At 35.2% G+C, this 23,498-nt stretch overlaps 1 protein-coding gene across 1 annotated transcript in view; it reads right to left on the bottom strand.

Annotated features, from left to right (window-relative positions):
• Positions 1-23,498, bottom strand: part of PSMD1 (proteasome 26S subunit, non-ATPase 1) — a 91,663-nt gene that overhangs the window by 58,092 nt on the left and 10,073 nt on the right. Inside the window, exons 5-16 of the mRNA XM_035006903.1 lie at positions 23,226-23,431; positions 20,735-20,878; positions 18,524-18,750; positions 13,989-14,049; positions 12,957-13,085; positions 11,762-11,850; positions 11,012-11,090; positions 10,355-10,528; positions 8,639-8,750; positions 7,910-8,106; positions 6,419-6,514; positions 5,319-5,383 (exon numbers count right to left, since the gene is read on the bottom strand). Coding sequence (XP_034862794.1) covers positions 5,319-5,383; positions 6,419-6,514; positions 7,910-8,106; positions 8,639-8,750; positions 10,355-10,528; positions 11,012-11,090; positions 11,762-11,850; positions 12,957-13,085; positions 13,989-14,049; positions 18,524-18,750; positions 20,735-20,878; positions 23,226-23,431 — 1,579 coding nt within the window. The remainder of the gene's footprint in view (positions 1-5,318; positions 5,384-6,418; positions 6,515-7,909; positions 8,107-8,638; positions 8,751-10,354; positions 10,529-11,011; positions 11,091-11,761; positions 11,851-12,956; positions 13,086-13,988; positions 14,050-18,523; positions 18,751-20,734; positions 20,879-23,225; positions 23,432-23,498) is intronic.

Here is a 23,498-nt window from a genome sequence, read left to right on the forward strand (position 1 = left end):
AGATTAAGTTTTCTGATGTCACTTTAATAGTATTCCAAACCGCATCTTATATATCTGAAGGCATATATAATTGTTTCAGAAGTCTAAATACTAGAGATGGCACGCACACTACCAAACTCTACCCCGAGACAAACTAGAGTAAACAGACTACCTTCTCACATGCTCTATACTGCCTCCAAATTGGTGTATGTGCTTAAACATACACATACCTACAAAATTAACTATATGACCCTTAAACTAGTCAGCGTCAATTCCTAGGGAAAAAAATTCTTTGCTTATAGTCAGCTGAGAGATCTTTCTCTAGTTAATGAGAAATATTCTAATACTTCTAGAAAATGAAATACAATTCCAATATAAACTATTTTTGAAAAAGTACAAATAGTACAAACTCTTACCACTTTGATATACAACTGATTCTTCTATTTCAGAATACTTTAAAGAAATCTATAATTTTAAAGCAAATCTCAGAAGTTAACCACACCAATGGCAACAAAAAGACTACAGTTTTAAGTTCAAAGAGAAAGAGTAGACTGTATCTCTTTAGAAAAATAATTAAAAAAAAAAACCTTTCATTTGCTTTCATATTTATTGTTAATTAATGAAGGGGGAAAACAAAGGTATAGAAAAAGAGTGAAAAAGACAAAATTAAAGGAAGTTATAGCATCAAGAACATAAACACAAAGACAATGAGGCAGAATACAGACAGTATGTACTGAATTGATACAAAATTGTGAGTGGAGATACTGTAAACATCTTTACATGCATTTGGTGGTAACTAACTGCTGGGGTTCCTTCAAATTCTAAGGATCTATGATGGTACAACATTTTTATATTCAAGGAACCCATTTCTTTATGGTCTTAAAAAATGTCTGCGCCAGGAATCTCCCTCATATCTTGCAAGATCCATCCATATCTGAAAGCATATTAATGTTTACACTGAGAAATAGCCAGTTTTATATTGTAACACCTTAAGTTATAGCAAAGAGGACCAGGATTGTCTAATTTTAAGAAAGGTCTATATCAGGGGCACGTAGGTGGCTCAGTTGGTTAAGAGTCTGACTCTTGATTTTGGCTCAGGTTGTGATCTCAGGATCATGAGATCAAGCCCCACATTGGGCTCTACACTCAACATGGAGTCTGCTTGAGATTCTATCTTCTTTTCCCTCTGCCCCTCCCCCTGCTTGTGCTCCCATACTCTTTCTAAAATAAATAAATAAATAAATAAATAAATAAATAAATAAATAAATAAATAAATAAATAAAATCTTTAAAAAAAGTCTGTATCAGATCATTATAGCAACTTAATCTCAACAAGTATGTAAAGACCAATGCTTCTTTTAACTTCTTTCTTCCCTTTCCTTTCCAATGTCAAGTTAAAATAGTTCAAAGTATGTTCAGTTCCAACTGAGTTTCAGTCAATGCCAAGCACAGTACTGTACAAAGAGTTATAACAGTTATAACTATAGTTATAATAAAATCTGCCTACTGGACAGATTAACAATGGTCCTAACAATCACCTATTTATTACACAAAAAATGTACTAGAATCATTTCACCTTGGTAGAAATGTTTTTTAACTTAATCTCAATATTTATCATATATATTATGAACAAATAACACACAAATATCAGGAGAAAGAAACAATGAAAATACTGTAACTCCCTGGACTACCTGAGAGTAAAGGAGATAATACACATTGAGAATTTTTAGTTTCCCACAAGACAATTTCATCTATGTTGAAGTACAAATACATGTTTACCCACATGTTTTCAGTATTCATGTCCAGTAAGTACACTTAAAAAGAAGATTAAAATAATTAAGAAGAAATAAATTCTTAAAATATGGTTCAAGAAAGTCAAATGTCTGCAATTATTTTAAAAGTAGTATGTAACATCTAAAAGGGAAGAAATGATAAAATGGAGCACATTCTAAGAAAGCAAATGATGGTGCATCAGAAAACATTTACTATTCTTAAGAGACAGAACAGAAACTTTCCAAATATTAAAGGTAATGAGGAAATTTGAGAATAAAAATGTTCTATGAGAGTCACTTAGGAAAATAGTACTTTGATGGAAAGGCATGTTGTAGAAAGCATTGGTCTATAATGAGATCTGTTTTGAATTTCAGTTCTACCATTTAGTTCTATGACAGTGAGAAATTTTATTAACTATTTTGGAATTCAATTTCCTTTTTTTAAAAAAAATATTTCTAAGTTTCTTTCACCTTTAAAAATTCTCACTCTAGGGAAATGGCACTAATCTAAAATTTTGAGAATCTGGTTTCAACCACAATTCCTTAGACAAGTTGATTACATTTAATTTTCTTCATCTATAAAGCAACTTTCACACAAAATCATCTTTAAAGTCTTTTCCAGTTTCTCTACTTATAAAGAGTCATATTATGAAAACAAAACTCAGAATGGTCCCTTAGAAATCACAAGCACATAGAACCACTCATTAGCTGGATCTGACTACCCTAGGTAGTAAAACAAAAAACAAAAAACAAAAAAAAACTTAGCAAAGCCTAAAAGCAGCTCATGGGAGACATCTGCTGCTGAAACTGGGAATTTAGCATGAGTGTGAGCTACAGGAAACGCAAAAGCAGAAATGAATGTTAATTGGAGAGCAAAGCGTTGTCAGGTTAAAAAGGGAAGAAAAACAGTTTTCCCGAAGCTCAACTTCCTATGTGCAGAATATACACACCAGGCCACTGATTTATAGGATACGAAATATAAAATCAAGAAGAATTAATAACTGACAACAAAGAAACAAAACAAAGGAAGAGACCATCATGAGTAGGATTGTTTACACAAACCAACAGTTACTAAAGGCACCCCTAGAAAAATATACTTTCCAAATCAAAATTAGCTCTCTGATAAGAATTAAAACAAAACAAAAAACCCTCTCTGGATGGCAATAATACACCCCCGCAACAACCCCCCCCCCCCCCAGCCCCGCACCCACATCTAAACTCTAGAGCAAAACCAGTGAAAGGTTAGGGTCACAGCTTGGCTGAAATAATACACCAAAAATGGACAGGGAGAACATAGAACTATCCAATATCTATTTTTACTTCCATTTCCCACCCCCCCAGAGAATGATTTTTGGACCAGAAAGATAAAAAGTAATGTTGTAAAGATTGATCAAAATGTAAAACAGGTGAGGGGCTCCCAGGTGGCACAGCTGGTTAAGCTGCCGACTCTTGGTTTTGGCTCATGTTGTGATCTCAGGATCATGAGATCAAGCCCTGCATTGGGCTCCCCACTCTGCACAGAGTCTGCTTCAGATTCTCTCTCTCTCTGCCCCTCCCACTTGTGCTTTCTCTCTCAAATAAATAAACACAATTTTTAAAAAGATGTAAAACAGATGTAAAACTGGCTGCCTTAAATGAGTTCAACCCCGTAAGCTAAATGAATCACCTCCCTGAAAGAGAACTTGTGGTTGTAATTATGGAACCACTGCTGACAAATTTGAGAAAAAAAATAGAAAATGGCAAAGGTACAAAAAGACTGTAAGTGGCTAAATATTCTATGTTCAAAAAGAGAAAGAGGACTCAAGAAACTAAGTGTGGAGTCAATTGCAGATCTTTTTAAAAAATGTAGAATAGCTTAATGCCCATAGGTTTTGTCATACCTTAGAAAAAGAATCCATGAATATCTGACACTTCTATGGATTCCTAAACACAATAATCATCACATAGCCTATTTTGGAGGTATTAGACGAGTAGATCTGTGTAAATACCATCTTCAGATTTAGTGAAGGCTCTCTAGTGTCTTTGTGAACAAGTTGAACAAATGAGTGTTAGAGGACAACACAATGAAGGAGGTTAGCATGTGGCTGAACCACCTTATTCAACAAAACTGACTGGTATAAGGAGAAACCTGATTACTATGTCATATGGGTCTGTACTTTTGCTGTTTTATTCAACATTTTTAACCACAGAGGAGTAAAATATTTTACAGCCTATCTGGATAACTTCTCGATAAATGGAATAACTTCCTATCTAAGATGTTATGAGAAGTTCCTATAACCAGTTCACAATGGATGTTCAATATTTGTTGAATTATATTGTGACCTTTACAACAAAGGTTCACTCCCAGGCACCTGGGAGAAAATCTACCCCAGAGATTAAAAGGACATGAGTGAGACTCATCTAACTGACTCATCTGACACGTACCTTGGGAACTTATTTTTTTGTATAATTCCATCATAAATGAGCTACAATAATCATGTCCAAACAGAGCTAAAAGAAGTACTTTTAATTTGCCTTTGCTGGGTTTTAATATAAAGTATCTTAGCCAAAAGAAACAGTGGTACTTGAGATTGGAGATAAGCAGACAGTAAGAAGAACTCCAAGAAGTACTACTGCATCTGCTACCACTGTTAGAGTAATCACTACTATCACATGCTTAAATAACACTTAGTAGTGCCAGACGCTGTTCTAAGGGCTTTAGATCTTATCTTAATTCAGTTACTCTTCCAAAAACACACTTTTTTTTTTTACCCCAAGGTTTATTTATTTGAGAGAGAGAGAGAGATAGAAATAGCACAAGCAGGGGAAAGGGCAGGAGAGGGAGAAGGAGACTCCCTGCTGAGCAGAGAGCCCTACTCAGGACTCAATCCCAGGACCCTAGGATCATGACCTGATTTGAAGTCAAGAGTCTGCTATTTAACTAACTGAGCCACCCAGGCACCCCAAAAACACACTTCTTAAAATAGGTACTATTGTTACACCCATTTTACAGTTGAGAAATTGGAGGCTCAAAAAGGCTAACAAGCCCGAAGTCACTCCGCTTGAAGGGGCAGAGCTAGGATTCAATCCCGGCAGACTGGTTTCAGAGTATGTCCTCTTAATCACAACTATCCTATGCCAAGCGCATCTCCAAATCTCAAGTCCAAAATAATTTTCTTAAATCTGCAGATTTTTCACCCTTCTGCAATGAAACAAAGCCTATTCTCTTTTATTCTCATCAGAGAGCTTCAGGAACTCTACAACCCTATATAAGAAACAGCATCCCATTTGAATTACCAATGTGTATGGAAAGAGGAGTACTATAAACATGTTACTTGGATTTAAAAATTTAAGCAAATACACAGAATGTTATGAAAAAAATAAATAATAAAGTTGTTTTACTACTTTTCAAATAGGTTCTTGGTCTCTCAAGACACACTTGCTTCTTTTTCAGATCAACAGTACTAATCTTATTGTTAAATGGTCTTCACTCTGAACCTAGACATATCCCTCAGATAGTTTCTGTTTAGTTACTATTAAAAAAAAAAGGGGGGGACTATAAAGAGAACCAGAAATTAGAAATTATTACCTGAAGAGAATGAACCCAAGTGATTCTACTGCTGCCCTCCGGACATCATCATTGACATCGCTTACCTAGGAAAAATTTTAAAGGATGATTACATTATACCATGAATTCTATTACTAGAATTAACTGATACGAGAGGCTCACATCATTCAAATATAAATCAGACCTCATTAATATATTACTCTTTAATTAGAATGTCATCCCTCAATTTAGGAAAAACTCATCTGAAATACTCTATTTCAGGGCTTAGAAGCCTTTTAAGCTTGGTGAAGTTTAAGAATCAGGGCTACTTCTAAAGATTATTTCAGGTGCACTATAGCTTTTGTGGGCTACACTGAAAATCTAACCATTCCTTCAATGTTGTTTTCAAAAAAGTATGTTCTAAATTCAAGCAAAATACAAACATTTACAATTTACAACATACCACATGCTGCACTGATAAAAGATAAATTAGTAATAAATACTATGGGATGTGAGTATCTCTGGGAAGAAGATAATAATGGTTCTAAATCTTTCCCGCATGGGAAGATGATCTGAGGTTTACCTTCTCCTGGAAACAAGATGGTAGAAACCTACTAAGTTAAGACATATGTGCAATGTCCATTGTGTTACCAGGCAACATTATTGTTCATAAACTCTACCTGGATTAGGAAGACTAGGAATGGGAAAAGCCTGTTGGAAAACATGGGCACTGGCTTTCCTGTGCAAGGTATCTCTTGTAATAGAGCATGTTCCCTAGGGGTACCTGAAAGCTAAGTTCACAGGCTGTAAAAAGAAGTGGTTTTTATTGTTCACTAGATTTCTCTATCCTAGGGCAGCCGCACATACTCACATGGTCTTGTCCCTTACAAATGAGGGTGCCCCTTGGAGTTGGTTTTCAGAAGTTGCCCCTGAATGATTTTAAGGACCTCTATTTGTACTGACATACTGTTATCCTGTTCTATTCCTGGTGCTGAGGTTATATCTGATTGTGTCCAGTTAGTGAGAATCTGAACCTGAGGTCACTCGTGGTAGTCCTGCAGTGTGGGTGCTGCAGCAGCCTAGACATTTAATGTCCATCTGCAAATTTTTCTTTCCACCTCTACCCAAGAAAGAGTACTTACAGCAACATGTAGCAGGCGTCGAATAGCTTTGTTGTTACCCGAGCCACAATAAGCCATGGCTACAGTGTACATTCCAGATCGTCGAAGAATTGGGTCCTAAGAAGAATAATCTGCATCAATCGACAAGTTATCATTTCAAACAGTGACTTCTACAGTCTAACTGGCACAGCTACATCCACCAGGAGAGTTGGTGTTAGGTAAGAAATGAGAAACTTAAGGAGAACGATTTTGTGGTTGGTAATTTTCTAAACAAATGTGGAAATACAGACTCTAATAAAGGAGGAATTAACTCCTTTTAATTCCCAATGCTCTATGCAATGTGCCTGCATTGCTGTACACTGACTAGGAAGTATCAACTCAAGTCCTAACCACTCTGATACTCAGCTTCCATCTATTCAACAACAACAAAGAAGCTCGCTTCTAATTCTACATTGTAACTTGCTTACTTAATTCTTGAGCACTGAGTGGAACAGATATGGCGTCTGAGAGCTGAGCAAAATAATGAGCAGTTTTATCACTTAACTATTAACAGTGGTTCTTTTTATCAGACTACATAGGACAGCATTAGCTACCACTGACTACCCACCCCACAAAATACCACGGTCAAAATAAAATAAAACAAAACAAAAGGCAACGAAAAAAATTCACCCAGATAAATAAGCATAGAGACAGGCACTGGTTTTTGATGAAAAAAACAATGAAGTAAACTTTTTATCTTATTAAATCATTATGAAGTGATTCCAAATATATTATTTCCAAAAGAAATCAACTTGTAGGGGGTGCCTGGGTGGCTCGGTTGGTTAGGCGGCTGCCTTGGGCTCAGGTCGTGTTCCCTGGGTCCTGGGATTGAGCCCCACGTCCGGCTCCCTGCTCAGTGGAGAGCCTGCTTCTCCCTCTCTCTCTGCCTGCCTCTCTGCCTGCTTGTGCTTTCTCTCTCTGTGTCAAATAAATAAATAAAATCTTTAAAAATAAAAAAAATTAAAAAAAGAAATCAACTTGTAAATCTCTTTTTTTTTTAAAGATTTTTTTTATTATTATTTATTTGAGAGAGAGCGAGTACAGGAGGGGGGAGGGTCAGAGGGAGAAGCAGACTCCCCGCTGAGCAGGGAGCTCGATGTGGGACTTGATCCCGGGACTCCAGGATCATGACCTGAGCCGAAGGCAGTTGCTTAACCAACTGAGCCAACACCCAGGCGCCCTCAACTTGTAAATTTCTAAAGAACTTTTCTGGAGCTGCTTATCTGAAAATTACTGATCTGAAGTCTTAATTTAAAATTCTCAAATTAGTTCCTGTTTACCTGTTCTAATCAGTGCTCTCCTTTCCTACATTCCACTAAGCTTTATAGATCTTGCAAGGAGTTTCATCAAGTGTAGCTAGGTGTTCTGATGGGAACAGAGATAATTTCTAATGAAAGTGTTTCTCTAAATGCTGGCGATAAACAGGGTGTGATGAAGTGCAGGGAGAAAAGGATAAATAATGTATCATCTCACCTTATCACGGCACAGAGATTCAATGAGAGCATCAGCCTCCTCCATCCTCCCATACATTACTAATGCTATGCCAACTGCAAGACCACGCAGAATCTTCTCATGTTGAGTTTCCTGTGCATAGCCGACCATGTCCTCAATAGCCTGTGCATTTTTAGAGCCCAACATAACCAAACCTAGGGCCAGGCCAGCTGCTTCACCTAGTGAGTAAAAAGTAAAACATTAAAAAATAATAATTATGTATGAAAATCAATAAAACATATCTTATCGGAAGTGGCACTTATTATCATCAACTATCAAAACAACAATTAGCTTCTGGTGGCATTTTTTCAAACCATCTAATAAAAAGCACAACCATATATTTATAGCTATTTTCCTTTTAAATCTTGACAGAATGCATCATCAAATCCTACAATGATTTCAAAGGAGACATAATGACATCATTCTACACTATCACCAAGCAGTACAGATAGCTCTGAGATTCAAATAGGTCACTTTAATAAATTTCTATTTGCAAAAGTCAGTTATGTAGACAGATATACTGGATATATCATTTTTAAAACCTATATATAACAAAACCTATTTCTATGAATTTGACAAATAGGGCGAAATCCACTCCCCTCTATAAGTAATCTATTAGATTTTTAAGAGGCTACAAAATATAAATAGAAAATAAATATTAGTTACATTAGTTAATCCTAAAGTTTGTTGTCTCTGGAAAGAATCTCTCACCTGTCACAGCATCATCCTGATAAAGGTTTGTTTTTAGCAAATCATACACATCCTGGCGCGCAGTCCCCATGGCAGCCAAACCAAGGCCCAGACTGCCACCATGTCGAACAATCTAGGGAAAAAGCATGGGATCTGCTGATTTGGAACACTGTACTTAAAAGTCCAAGTTTTTATTCTGATTTAAAAATACATTGTGATATTAAATATGCAGAGCAATTGACCTAGTGAGAATGATCAAAGTATTTGAGAACCAGACAGCCAGTGGTAACCTCAGCAATTTCAGTTTCAAAAGAATGGTGCTTACTGATGCAAAATAATAGCAAGTTGAGAAGTGAATGAAAGACAAGAAAATGGAGGGAGAGGGTACAGCTCTCTTTCAATAAGTTTACATGAGAAGCGGAGAAATACAGTAACTAAGAGGAAGAAGCAAGGGTCAAAGAAAGATTTTTTTTTAGGATAGGTGAGACCTGAATATGCTTATGGGATGAGGGGAAGGAGCCTGAAGAGAGGAGAAAAGGGTATCTAATAGAACATGGTTGTAAAGAAGTGGGGAAAAAATGGGGTCAAGGGCCAAAGTTGGTCTTTATTTCAAGAGGGACACTTTAGTAGTCATGTGTCATTTTTGAGTGCAGTCTCCTTTTATAGGTGACAGCATCCCAATCTTGCTTGGAAAATACTCCTCTCCCATTGGCTAGTCTTGGTGAGATTGCCATTTAATAAGCACCCACCTTCCCCTACCCAAAGTGGACTGTGACCCAAAACAGACCACTTGGATGCTTTTTCTCTGAAATTATAATCTTTTTACAGTGAAATGACCCCAAACCATTTCAAGTTCATTCATCCTGACAGTAGGGCCTAGAGAGACAATTCCATTAGTTCCTGTTATCTAGATCCCTAGAACTGCCCTGGCTCTTAACTTTTGCGAGAATTGGTTTATCCGCTTTTCCTTTAATTATATAAGCTACTTCCAATAAACTCTTTAAGTCGATCAGTGGAAGTTTCTATTGCTGGCAACCAAAGACCTTTGTTTGATAGGAAAATTTTTACCCGAGACCAGAGGAAATGAGGCAAAGATATAAATAAAGACATAATATTTGTGGATGAGGAGCTCATTAGCTAAGACAGATGATCCCACTGGCCTCAATCTTTTCACTGAAATAGAAGGACAAAGTTGTCTGGCTTACTTAGCTACTCTCCTAATAGCCTTCTAAAAAAGAGTCTAACATAAAAGCTAAAGTCTAAAATCCTATTTCAAGGTTCCATAAAGTAAGAGCAATCTGCTTAATAAGTTTTTCCAAAAGAATTACATTTAAAAATTATAAAATAGCAAATAACCAAGAATTCTGGTTCCTTAGACTTATGCATTTCTTTGGGACTTAGTTTCCTATAAAATAACAAAATTAGACTAAATGATCACTAAGGTCACTTATAGTTATAACATTTCAAGACTCTTAAGTGTGGAAATACAATACATATTTTACAAATATATGGTACTTTATTTTGCTTGTCACATACAAGGTTTAAAGGACTGAGAAGCACAATTTTAGTTTATAGAGAAGGAAAGAAAATTATCTTAAAAAATAATTCTTTAAGAATAGTTCTATTTTTGAAATTTCAAAATCCTACAAAATTTCTATTCATTAAAATAATTTGGCAAATATAGTGTTTTCCTGGACTCTTAAGTAACAGAAATTAGTTTTTCATTCAAATACTTACATCATTGCTGGCATTCTTAAGCTGGTTAAGCAGATAGTCAATTATATCTCCACCATGATTGGCATGAATGAGACCTAAGGCATAGAGACCTCCACCTTCCTGATAGGCTGATCCAGGAGAGGTGTCCTTGGGAAGATATGTTGCCATTAACTGTAAAGCTTCCTTCTCATGACCCTGTAAATTTGAACCACAACAGAGGTGTAAGAGAAAGTGAGAGAAAAAATATGTATTTCCTATGACTACTGTCTTCTCTCCAGAAAATTCACTTTCTAAAAGAGGAGGAAGTGGATCTCTTCTCTCCCCTAGACAACTTTGTAACTCAAATGAGAGGAGAATTTTAAAAGATCCAATCACATCCTTCTTAGAAACAAATGCTTCAATTTTTCCCATTTTATAACATTTCTCCAAATTCATCTTAGACTATGCAAATAACTTATTTCAATTCATCCTTTGAGAAATGTCTTAGTCTTCATAGGAAAAGGATTTCCACCTTTTATTAAAACCAAAGACATAGGTATTTTAGTTTCTTATTTACTTTATTCTGATAAAGGACTGATCCGATTTAACAAAATGTACTTGTGAAAGAATTACAGTAAACTCTTTATCTTTTTAACTCCAAAAAAATTGCTTCTGTTCATACTGATCAGTATATATTACCTTATGAATTACACCCAGACTGGCTGTAGCTGTAAATTTTGCCCAGTTAGTGGCCCTGGCCAACCATTCCAAGTTATCTCTGTAAGAAAAGAAAATTCAGCAATACTACTGAAATGAATTCCATAAGGCTTTTTATAACACTAAAGTCAAAGCATTAAAATTTTACCTTCAACTATTACAAATCATTTTACTTTATGGAGCTCAAGTTACTGCTGATTCTAGTTTACCTCCTAAGTTCTTAGTCTTCTGAAGACTTTAAAAAAATGCATGATATGTAATTTCATTATGAACAAAAGCAGAATTATATTAATATATTTCATGCAAAAGCATATATTCAAGCCAACTAATAAAGGGAATTAATTTTACCTTAAAACAAGCAGACATATGCAATAAAAAATGTATAGCGGCACTGGGTGGCTCAGTCAGTTGAGTGTCTGACTCTTGATTTCGGCTCAGGTCATGACCTCAGGGTTGTGGGATTGAGCCCCGAGTTGGGCTCTGTGCTCAGCAGGGAGTCTGTTTGGGATTCCCTCTCTCTCCCCCCTCTTGTGCACGCATGCGCGTGCGCTCTCTCTAAAATAATAAGTAAATGCATCTTTGGAAAAAAGGTGTATAAAATAACAAAAACAGAATTTAAAATTCAGGACAAGCAGGCAAAGGAAGCTCTCAACATCCATGTAACAATGTCAACAGAGTCCCTATTAAAGATGATTTTAAACCAAAGTGGAAACCTTGTTCAAGTATATTTACCTAAGAAACTGGTCACTGGTAGTCCCACAGTGCATAAAAGAGTTTGCTATAACGGTTGCTGTATGACATACAGAATTCCGTACTGCATCCTACAAAAACAAATAATTTTTATCATGACAAAGTATTTACACATACGCAAGGTTGTATATAGACATACAATCAGAGGCCCTGTTTTGCAAAGAAAATATTAATAAACTGAACTGATGATATTTAAACCATGAATCTTGGGTATTTCTTTATAAAGATTAAATAGGTAGTTTATAAAAACAATCAAATCAGAGTCTTAATCTGTGGTCTTGAGATCAGATTTTAGGCAGAAGTTCAGGTAGTAGATTTTCTATTTTTGAATAGTTTAATTTGCCATTTCTCTTCAGTGTTTTGTCTACGGTCTCTAAGGTATTAGGGTAACCTGAAGAACAGAGTCCCGCCTCTTCTCGCTCTGCACCTCTGGCAGTCACCAAAGTGATTTTAATTTTAATGAAACTATATTATAAAAATTAGCTTCAAATAATTGTTATAAATACACATTGTGTAATTCTGTGTCCATCTGCCATTTGCAATTATTAGAAGTTTGACAAGTACGATTACATGTTCCAGTCAATCAATGATGTAGTAATGAAATAATACATAGCTATAAAAGAATAAATGACTGTCAAAGGGTACTGGGTAGTTAAGGCAGGAAAATGAAGATTTTTGATACTATGAATATTTTCATATTAAAACATTTTTTGAACCAGATAAATATATTACTTGGTCAGAGATTAAAATTAATACTAGTAATTGTTAGGATCAATATCTCAGCAAAGGTTATACAGTATCAATGTAAGAACCTCTGCACTCAAGGAATTTGCAGTTCAATGGGAAAAAAGACATATAAACTATATTAATGTTCTGATCATGCCATTTGTCCAAGCACTACATATATATATATTAAAATAAAAAGGTAACTAAAAAAATGAAAATAAAACAAAACACCACTAAACTTCCCAATGAAGGTGAACACAAAAACAGGAGCTCAATCAATATTAATTCCCTTTCTTCTCAACAAGTTCCTCCTTTGTTATTTTTTTTAAAAGTTATTTTCTTGATCAAAATAAAATGCAACAAAGTATTCAATAAGAAATAAGTATTTGTATTAATATTCAACAAAGAAATAAATACAAAAAGAAAGCCTCCTTATAGATGACTTTCCTACCTTTGTGTTTTTTAGAATCATGAGATCTGTGTTATTGTTTCGTATTAAAAACTGTAGATGTAACTCAATAGCCATTTCACCACTTAAAATTTTAATCATTTTCAAAGTCTGGTCCTTGGGCTCTGGACTCTGCCAAAATAAATAAACAAACAAGAATGAAAATTCATATATTACTGAAATCCACTAAGCCAACTGTATTTTAACAGCCCTAGACCAGTGAAATTCAGTCCATACACAAAGCAAAACTTGTATTTTAATAGTAGGATCTAGAAAACTCATGTATCATTTATTTGAGAGAAAGAATGATTTATTTCTTTAATAGCTACCACTGAGATATGATACCAGTTTAATGGAAGAATGCAATTCATTCTGAATAAGCTTCTAATGTAAAATATTTTAATATTAAAAAAAAACCCCAAAATATAAAATAACTGATTACTGATGATATGCAAGGAAATCTCTTTTATACAGAACCAACTCATAGTTAAGATGAGAAACTCCCTACTCGGAACTAGAAAATCAAAAGCACATTTAATCAACACATATATATGATCTCATGAACTAATAAGCCATCCAAGTAAAGAACAGTTGAAGTTTATAGACCTGAGTATCAAAAATCAAAAGTCTTGCAAGAGGAAACACTTATATCCAACAGACTACTGTTCTAATACTTACCCCAGTCTTCCATTCACCATGAATATTAAAAACAACAAACTAAAGTGCCCCTCCCATGATAAGTTGCCGTTTTATTTGTTAGAGGCCATACTTTTTTCTCACCCTGTGACAAGTAATTCAGTTATTCTAGATAGAGTTCAATCTTTTGTAAGCATCTAAAGATTTGATTTCTTCTAAGTTAAATGCTTTCTAGGGTCAATCCTTAAAATTTTACTTTTTTACAGAAGATCTATTTTTATAAAACGACTCTGGTATTAAACCTCTATAAAGGCAAATATATAACACTATAAATTAACTTACAATATACTGTGGGAATATATGTTAAATGATAACCTCAACTTCAAACAACACACTTACCACTTCCGGCGTCTTTCCTACAAGTACACTACCTGTCTTTTCTTCTGTTTCCATTGACTCACTGAAATGAAGAGAATCAACAGTTACTAATCTGATAAATCTTTTCTGAATAGTACGTATGGGTGACTTGTTATCAAAATGAAGGTCTGAATCATGTTCAAATTAAATATTTTGCAAGGAAAAAATATTTAATTACTTAAGTATCTCCCTTAAGAAACACACAAGATTCTATTAAGATGGAGGCAGCCCACTGATTTAATTTCTTCTAAATAAATTCATAAAACCACACAAAGCAACTAACCAGGTTAGCATGGACAACAAATACAACAAAACCAGTTGAGAAAGCGGCCCCCAAACTCCCAAAACACAGTCAGGTAGAGATACACCGTCACCAGCTACACCAGTTTGAAGTGAAGCAGTTGGGGCCCCAACAGCTCTTAAAACCAACACTCCCTTCTAGTCAAAGCACTTTACTGAGGAGAAGATGCTGGCACAGAATCCAAATTAATATGGCAGGAACAAAGGAAAAAGAAAGCCCAAATAAAAGTGAGAAAGTAAACCAAGTTAGGAGGTCTCAGATCATAAGTCACCATTTTGTTTCAAACTCTATAACACAAGAGGAAGATCTAGAGAGCAGTGAAATTAGAAAAACTATCCTAAATAAGCTTCCTTGCAAAAATTTAGGAAAACTAATTTCAGTAAACATAAGCACAGACAAGGATCAAAGTAAAATTCCATACGATAATAGAAGAGAAAAATTATGGGGCGCCTGAGCGGCTTAGTCAATTAAGCGTCCGACTTGATTTTCAGCTCAGGTCATGATCTCAGGGTTGTGAGATCGAGCCCCATGTCAGGCTCTGTGCTGAGTGTGGAGCCTGCTTAGGATTCTCTCTTTCCCTCTCCCTCTGCCCCTCCCCACCCCCACCACCCTGCTCATGTTCTCTCTCTCTAAAAAAAAAAGATTATTTCAAAAGAGGTAAAAAACATTAAGAAAATGACATAAGATAGAAAAGAATAAAACATATCAGAATTAGGAAACTCAGAAATGAAATAATCAAACTAAGGAAAAATTAGAAATGAAGAAAAATAATTTCAGAAGATTAACTCAGAGGGGCAAATAAACACAACACGAACAAAGGACAAGGAAAGAAAGAAAAATTTTAAATTAAGAAATAAACCAAATGTTATCCCCCAAGATCAGGAATGAAGGGTGTTCACTTTAAGGTCTACTGAATAACATTGGAAATCCTAGCCAATGCAGAAAAACAAACAGGGGAAAAGGCATGAAAGTTATAAAGGAAGAAGTAAAATTGTTTCTATTCAGATGATGTGATTCCTATGTAGAAAATTCTATAGAAGGGTCTATAAAAAAAACTTACTAGACCTAATAAGTGATTTAAGCAAGGTTGTGGGATTCAACATTAATATAAAAAAAATCAATCGTATTTCTACATATTGGCAACAATTAGAAATTGAAATTTAACATACCACTTATAATACATCAAAAAATATACCTAGGAATGAATTTAAGAAAAAAAAGTACAAAATCTCTGAACTAAAATCTATAAAATACTGCTGAGAAAAATTAAAGAAAATCTAAATAAATGAAGAACAATACTATGCTTATGGATTATAAAACCAATATTGTTAAGGGTTTCAATTTGTTCCAAATTGAAGAGATTCAACACAATCCCCATCAGAATCCTCCCAGATTTACAGAAATGCAAGAGACCCAAAACAATCTTGGCAGTGAGAGGGAGAGGAGGAGAGAGGAGGGAGGTCAAAACTTTAGGTCTTCCACTGACTTAATTTCAAGACTATAAACTTTAGTTAATAAAGATACTGTGGTTCTGGTATAAGGAAAGACAAATAGATAAATAGAAAAGAACAGAGAAATCTATCAACATATCACATGTCAAAGGCCCCAAGGCAATTCAATAGGGAAAGGACAGTCTTTTAAACAAATGGTAATGGAACTACTAAATATCCATGTATTTACTCCTACTTCACACCACATACAAAGGGTTAAGCTAAGCTACACCACATACCTAAACATAAAACCTAAAACTATATAGCTTCTAGAAAAAAGTGTGGCAGAATATCTTTACAACCCTGAGGCTGGCAAAGAATTTCTGATTGGGATACATAATGGAAAACTGGATTATCAAAAATAAAAACTTTCATTCATCAAAAAATACCACCAATAAAATGAAAAGATAAGCCAAAGACTGGGAGAAAATATTAACAATATATCTGACAAATTCCTTTATTAAAATTATAACAAAACATGGGCGCCTGGGTGGCTCAGTCGGTTAACATCTGCCTTAAAACATTTCCAGTTTTTTGTACTTTTATTAAAACTAAATATACATTTATTTTAGGCTAATACAGTATTAGGTTTTATTTTCCTGTTTTTTCTTACATATTTAGACCACTTATTAAAAATATTTAAATGTGTCTTTGTTATGGGGCGCCTGGGTGGCTCAGTTAAGTGTCCAACTCTTCACTTCAGTTCAGGTCATGACCTCAGGGTCCTTGGATTGAGCCCTACATCGGGCTCCCTGCTCAGCAGGGAGTCTGCTTCTTCCTCTGGCTTGGGCTCTTTCTCGCAGGGAGCCCGCTTCTCCCTCTGGCTTGTGCTCTCTCTCTCTCTCGCTCACTCTCTCTCTCAATAAATCTTTAAAAAAAATTGTAACAAAACATCAGTTTTACCACTAGAATGAGTAATATTAAAGAAACTGATAACATCTAATGTTAGCAAACAAACAAATGGAATGCTAACACATTTCTGCTGGGAGGGTAAACCATTGGAAAATAGTCTGGCAGATTCCTACCAAATTAAACATATATACCCTGTGACCTAGCTATTCTAATCCTATGTATTTACCCAAGAGAAATGAAAACATCTGTCCCCAAAAAGACTTGTACAGGAATGTTCCTAATAGTCCTGTTCTGAAACAACCCAAATGTCCATCAATGTAAGAGTGAATAAACAAACTAGTATATTCATGCAATGAAATGCTGCTCAATAATGAAAAAAAGTTACTGATTCACCCAAAAAACAGATACACATCACAAACATGTTGAGCGAAAGGAGGAGAAACAAAAGAATACACACTATATGATACATTTTTATGAAGTTCAAGAACTGGCAAAACTAATCTATGTTGATAGAAATCAAACCAGTGGTTGCCTCAGGGGCAAGGGGTTGACCTCAAAGGGCAGAGAGGAAGTTTCTGGGATGATAATAGAGGTGATGGTTATATGGGTGCTTATTTGGTCAGAACTCACTGAACTGTATCATCAGGATATGTGCATTTTATAGTATTTACATTATTATTCCATTAAAAGAAAGAACTGAAGAGCTGAAAAGGACTAAAAGAAAGTGAGAAATACAGAAGAACAGAAGACAGGCAAAGAAAATCTAACTTACATATAACAATAGGCCCCCAAAAAGAAAAATAAAGGGAAGAAAACAAAAACTAAAAACTAAAATTCAAGAAAACCTTACTGAGGCACGACTATTTCTGGTGTTTTTGAGGACAAGTTAGAAGGCCAGTGAAATCTGAAAGTAGTAAGTAAGGAAGAAAGCAGCAAGAGATGAGTTGAGGGGTATGGAGAGGACAGATCATGTATAACCTTGCAGGCCATGCTCGAGACTTAGAATTTTGTATGAAATGTGTTTGTAAAGTATTGGAGGCTGAGAGGGTAGTGACATTTAGGTTTCAGAAAAACAACTCTCACTGCTGTGTAAACAACTTTAAAAGGAAAAAGGTGGCATAACAGACACTTTTTTTTTTGAGAGAGAGAGAGAGAGAATCTTAAGCAGGCTCCATGCCCAGCGTGGAACCCAACATGGGGCTCAATCTCACGACTCTGAGATCATGACCTGAACCGAAGTGAAGAGTTGGACACTTGAGTCACCCAGGCGCCCCATAACAAAGACACATTTAAATATTTTTATTAAGTGGTCTAAATATGTAAGAAAAACCAGGAAAATAAAACCTAATACTGTATTAGCCTAAAATAAATGTATATTTAGTTTTAATAAAAGTACAAAAAGCTGGAAATGTTTTTTACTTTCCAAATATCTAAAATCCAGCCCACCTAACCCATCTAAGATTTTTTTCTAAAAGTAGGCTCCACACTGGGTGTGGAGCCCAATGCGGGGCTTGAACTCATGACCCTGAGATCAAGACCTAAGCTGAGATCAGGAATCAGATGCTTAACCAACTAGACACCAAGGCACCCCACCCATCTGAAATTTTTAATTTACTTGGTTAGCATATATGCAATTGGCCCTCCCTATCAATCACTTCCATTTCTTTCTAGAAAGGTCCCTTTCTTTGGTTTTCTTTAATGTGCCCAGCAAAGTGCAAAACAGCAGAGCAATAGCCTTAGTAAGACTTTACAACTAAGAAAGCTAATTCTGAAATTAATTCTTAGACTATGTGATCTATGAGAATATTCCACCTATTTGCAAAATGAAATAAAGATTGTTCAATTAGTTCTGATGCAGAAAAAGATACTTATACCTGTCTTTCTCTGATCCTGGAACAGTACCCGTATTGGTGGATCCAGGCACAGAAGCAATAGGGGTGCCAACAGTTCGAAGATTCTGGATTACAGATGACAAAAACTGCTGGCTAGCACTTTCATACAAATCAAAACAAATCTGATAAGCCATCAGGAGGTTGTCTTCCTTTACCAGTTTTTCTAAGATATCACTCACAGCCTGAGGATCATCTAAGAAAATTAAGCACTGAAATGCAGATAAAGAACAATTACATAATAATTGAAAACTGTGTCTACAAAATACTTAGCGACAAACGGTTAATAATATAGGAAACCTTAAAATATAAGCACAGACAAACTGGGGCAGATGAACTGTTCTAGCACTCCATTTCTTTCTTTTAAAAAAAAAAATTAATTTAAAATTTTAATTCCAGTTCTAGCACTCCATTTCTGATCCTGGCACTAGACAAAGTCTTCCTGAAAATGGCATCTGATTGTGCCTGGCAATTACTAGTACTCAATAACGGTAGGTGAGTGAATCTTGGCTTCTTCAAATCTTATCTGTATTTTATTATCAAGTGCTCCTTAATTTGAATTTTCTGCTTAACCATAAATTATAGGAGTCATTCATTCATTTAACACACATTGTATCATGCTGGGCCAGGATAAAAGGCACTAAAATGACCATTTTGACGTATTTCTCTTATCACTCTTACGATCTGTCATATGTTTTAACAAAACTATCCAATAAATTTAGGATTTTTATTTTTTAGGAATTCAATTTAAATTTTGTTTCCTTGAAGTAGCAAATAGCTAATTTCAAAATGAACACATTAATCAAAGTTATTACACATTAAGAATAGGAAATAATGAAAACAAATGACCAATAATAGGGGAATTGTTAAGTAAGGCAAAGTACATCCACTAAATGACTACTGCACAGTCAAGAAAGAGTTGGAACAAGAGTTTGTGAGACTGAGAACATGGAAAAATGCTAAAATTGGAAGGACGTATATAACTGATACTGTTTGCCTCCAGAGAAAGGAACTTAGGAGTCAAAGGAAAGGAGTGGAAAGACTTTTTTCATTGTATACCCTTTGGTTCTTTTTAAATTTTGAATCACGAGAATGTACTATTACCTATTCAATAAAATATATATTTTAAAATGTAAAAGTTAAGTTTTGAAGGAACAAGAAATAAAACAGCTAAAAAGAAAATTGTCTCTGAGGAATAAAACTGAAATACACAGGTGAGCAGAGGACTACTGTTTTTCATATAAGTTTTAAAACACAACAATTAAAAAAAAAACTATTAAAAACTATTTAGAATATTTAGAAGCAAACAAAACTCCAAAAAGCTATATAGAGAAAAGTGAAAAGAAATAAACTAAAATGTTGACTTTGGGGGATATAAATGACTTTTCTTCCAGCCTTTTCTATGTTTCAAACTTGCTTCAAAAAGCATTTAAAAAAGGATGCATTACTCTAAATTTTAATTTTAAAAATGTGTAGAGGATGAAAATACATGGGAACACATTACAGTGAAAAAGTAAAACCTGTGATACAGTGCTATGCTCTAAGCAGAATACAAAAATTTATACAGTATGATAACTGTTAAAAAGCAAACTTACACACTTCCAGTCAATAAAATACAATGTAGCCATTAAAAAGACCTGCTAATAAATGAAAGAAAAACACCTATGCATTATCTTTGAGAAAAGACCTGGGGAAAGGGAAAGATACACTTTGCATTTTCTGGACCATCTTTATTTTTTAAAAATGTGCAAGCAAATTCACACATGAAAAGAGATAAAATATACCCAAATGTTTTGGTTCTGTTTGGGTAATAAAACCAAAGATCATTTTTACACCTGAAATTCTTTTTAGAATGACACAACATATGTACTGTTGTTATCTCTTCTTCTACCTTTTATTTTTTTTTTTTAACCTAGTTTCCAAAATTTCTTTAAATGTTTGGAATACTTTCAAAATGTAGAAAGAATATACAGGATGCATTATAACAAAAGTTTTTTAGGTTTATAAGATTGTTTCTTACCAGTAAAAAAGAACGTAAGTGTACACCTTAATCGTCACAGGCTGTTATGAAGATCAACTGAGATACATGTATGAAACCATCAGAGTAACAATAATGTCATGTAATATAATGCACGGCCCAGCAGTGCAGCATGAAGTAGTGTGATGTGAGGTAAGATAACAATGTAATATAAGTACCTGACAAACATTGATGAAATCGGGTTTCTCCAAATTCATGTAGATTTTAACTAGAACCCTTAGTACCTTATTCCGAAACTGTTTATTCTGCATTAAAGACATGCAGAGCTTGAGGCTATAAGCTAGCATTCCTGGGACATCATTCTGAAAGAGATAATTTCAAGATACATCATTATCTATCTGCTTACTGAAGCACTGCGTTTATTTAGAAATCAAATTATTTTAATCCATGTTCTTTAGGTATTTTAAACAGCCAAAGATTTATCTGCAACTTCAACAACAGAACTTAAAAATCAACATTTTAGATAAAAATCTTAAAGAAAATTACCTATTTCCCTGTTTTCATGAAAAAATGGGTTGAAAACAATATTTAATGATCATCCTGAATCCTCACTATGTGAACACAGAATACCATAAGAGTGGTGCTGTTGATTATTAAAAAAAGATATATGCAAATGTCCATATACCAAATGGCTATGTTCTTCGTAAAACTGAAAACTGACTACTGAAGTCCTTCATCCTTCTGTCTCCAAGCTTGCTAGTCCTCATGTCTTACTGCCTTGTCTGTACTTGACAGCCAGGAACACAGTATGACAGAACTATTTCTCCAGCTCTGAGTGACTCAAGCTTTGAGTGCTGTCACATTAGCTGGTGTTCTTCCTGAGGAAATTTTGACTCCAGACTATGTATATCTCGCAGTTCTCCAAAGTGTATTCAATATCTGAGATACCAACCTATAAAAGTCCTTCAACATAAGTAAGCATACTGAAGAGCTACGGGAGTATTTCTCAAAAAACAAGTTGTGACCCACTAGTGAAATCAACTTTATGGGACCAGCATTTCTGATGAAATACAATTTTAAAATATCAGTTACATCAGAAGTAGCGAAAGTAGGTACTGTTTCATAAAACTTAAGTAATATCCACATGCTCTGGGATGAAAACGAATGCATTTCTTACTCTGCGTTGTTCTTTTTTTGAACATTTGTCACTCATTTACTTTATATTTTTATTTGCTCAACTGCCTATTCCTCCAGCGATTATTCTACCTGGGAAGAAACTTTGTTGGTGTCATTTGCCACGACACCTCCAATGCCTAGAACGATGTCTGACATAGAGTAGACACTCAAAAAATATTTGTTGAGTCAAAGAAAACAAGTATTTTATTTATTTTTTTTAAAGATTTTATTTATTTGTTTGACAAAAAGACACAGCAAGAGAGAGAACACAAGCAGGGGGAGTGGGAGAGGGAGAAGCAGGCTTCCCACCGAGCAGGGAGCCCGATGCGGGGCTCGATCCCAGGACACTGGGATCATGACCTGAGCCGAAGGCAGACGCTTAATGACTGAGCCACCCAGGCGCCCCGAAAGCAAGTATTTTAATTCTATTCTCATGAAGACAAGGAGAGGCTACAATTGCCCAGAAATGAAACTAAGTAAAACTAGGTTCAGTTCTATCACATTAGGTCTCTCATTCATTTACTCATTTAAATCTTATCACTGCTGCTAAACACAGATGTTAACTACCAAATAACACAATTAATTAATTACTATAGTGGTAAACGTTATGAAAAAACATAAAGCTTGGAGAGATTAACAGAAGATTTGGACCTAGTCTTTGCAGTAGGGGTAGAGGAGGGTATGGGGCTGGGAATCGATGTATGTGTAAACAAGTGATGAGCTGAACTCTCAATCTTGAACAGCAAAAAAGCAGGTAAAGAAAGGAAAGAGTATTTTTTTTTAAAGATTTTATTTATTTATTTGACATAGAGATAGCGAGAGCAGGAACAAAAGCAGGGGGAGTGGGACAGGGAGAAGCAGGCTTCTCATGGAGCAGGAAGCCCATCTAGGGGCTTGATCCCAGGACGCCGGGATCATGACCTGAGCCGAAGGCAGACGCTTAACGACTGAGCCACCCAGGTGCCCCAGGAAAGAGTATTTTTGGCAGAGGCAATACTTCTGGTAAGGGGAATGGAGCATAGTACATCTAGGAACTGAGGAGAGGCTGCAGTATAGACAGCCAGCTCATGGAGACAGATAGGTGGTGAGTCAGGCAAAGTGGGCATGAAGATCAAATGTCCATTTAACTCAGTCATGCACCTTCCTGACCACTTTCTTACACCGACTTACTACAACTGTCGTCATTATTGCAAAACACCCCCAAACCAAGAATTTAATCTGTAGTTTTAGCCATAATAAATGCATTAACATAGTTTGTCAGTATAGGCTTTTTAAAAAGGGCAGGATAATTAAAACAACTTCCCCACGCAAGACTTCAAAGGAATGAATGTGGTAAGATAAAAGCAGGTATTTGATGACCACGAAACACAGCCAAGGTTCATATATAAACATGAAAATAAAACATCTGGCAAAAGAGCACCTTATCATTTCTAAATCAGGTTTTCTCTTCAGTACCCAGAGTTTTTAGTTTTAATGACTTGCCTTGCCAATTCCCCATCAATAACAATCTCTAAAATCACATCATCTACCTACCGACTCCAGTATAGTCTTCTCAAAGACATCCAGTCTTCGGGTCTCCAGAGCAATACCAATAGCCTGCTTATACTTGTGATCGTCTAGACATCGCTGGAACATTTTATTTACAATGCCTTCCAATCTCTGGTCAATTGGTTTTTTTTCTCCTTCCGGCAAATCTGCATTTTCCACACATTGTTTGGTGTAGTGATCAATGCATTTTGCTGTGAGAAAAATAAAATAACGAATCACCTTATAAATAGGGCTAAATACTAGAAAAGACAAATGCCT

This window comes from Mirounga leonina, unplaced genomic scaffold (genome assembly GCF_011800145.1).
Source record: "Mirounga leonina isolate KUSES-001 unplaced genomic scaffold, KU_Mleo_1.0 Mir_151, whole genome shotgun sequence".
NCBI lineage: Eukaryota > Metazoa > Chordata > Mammalia > Carnivora > Phocidae > Mirounga > Mirounga leonina.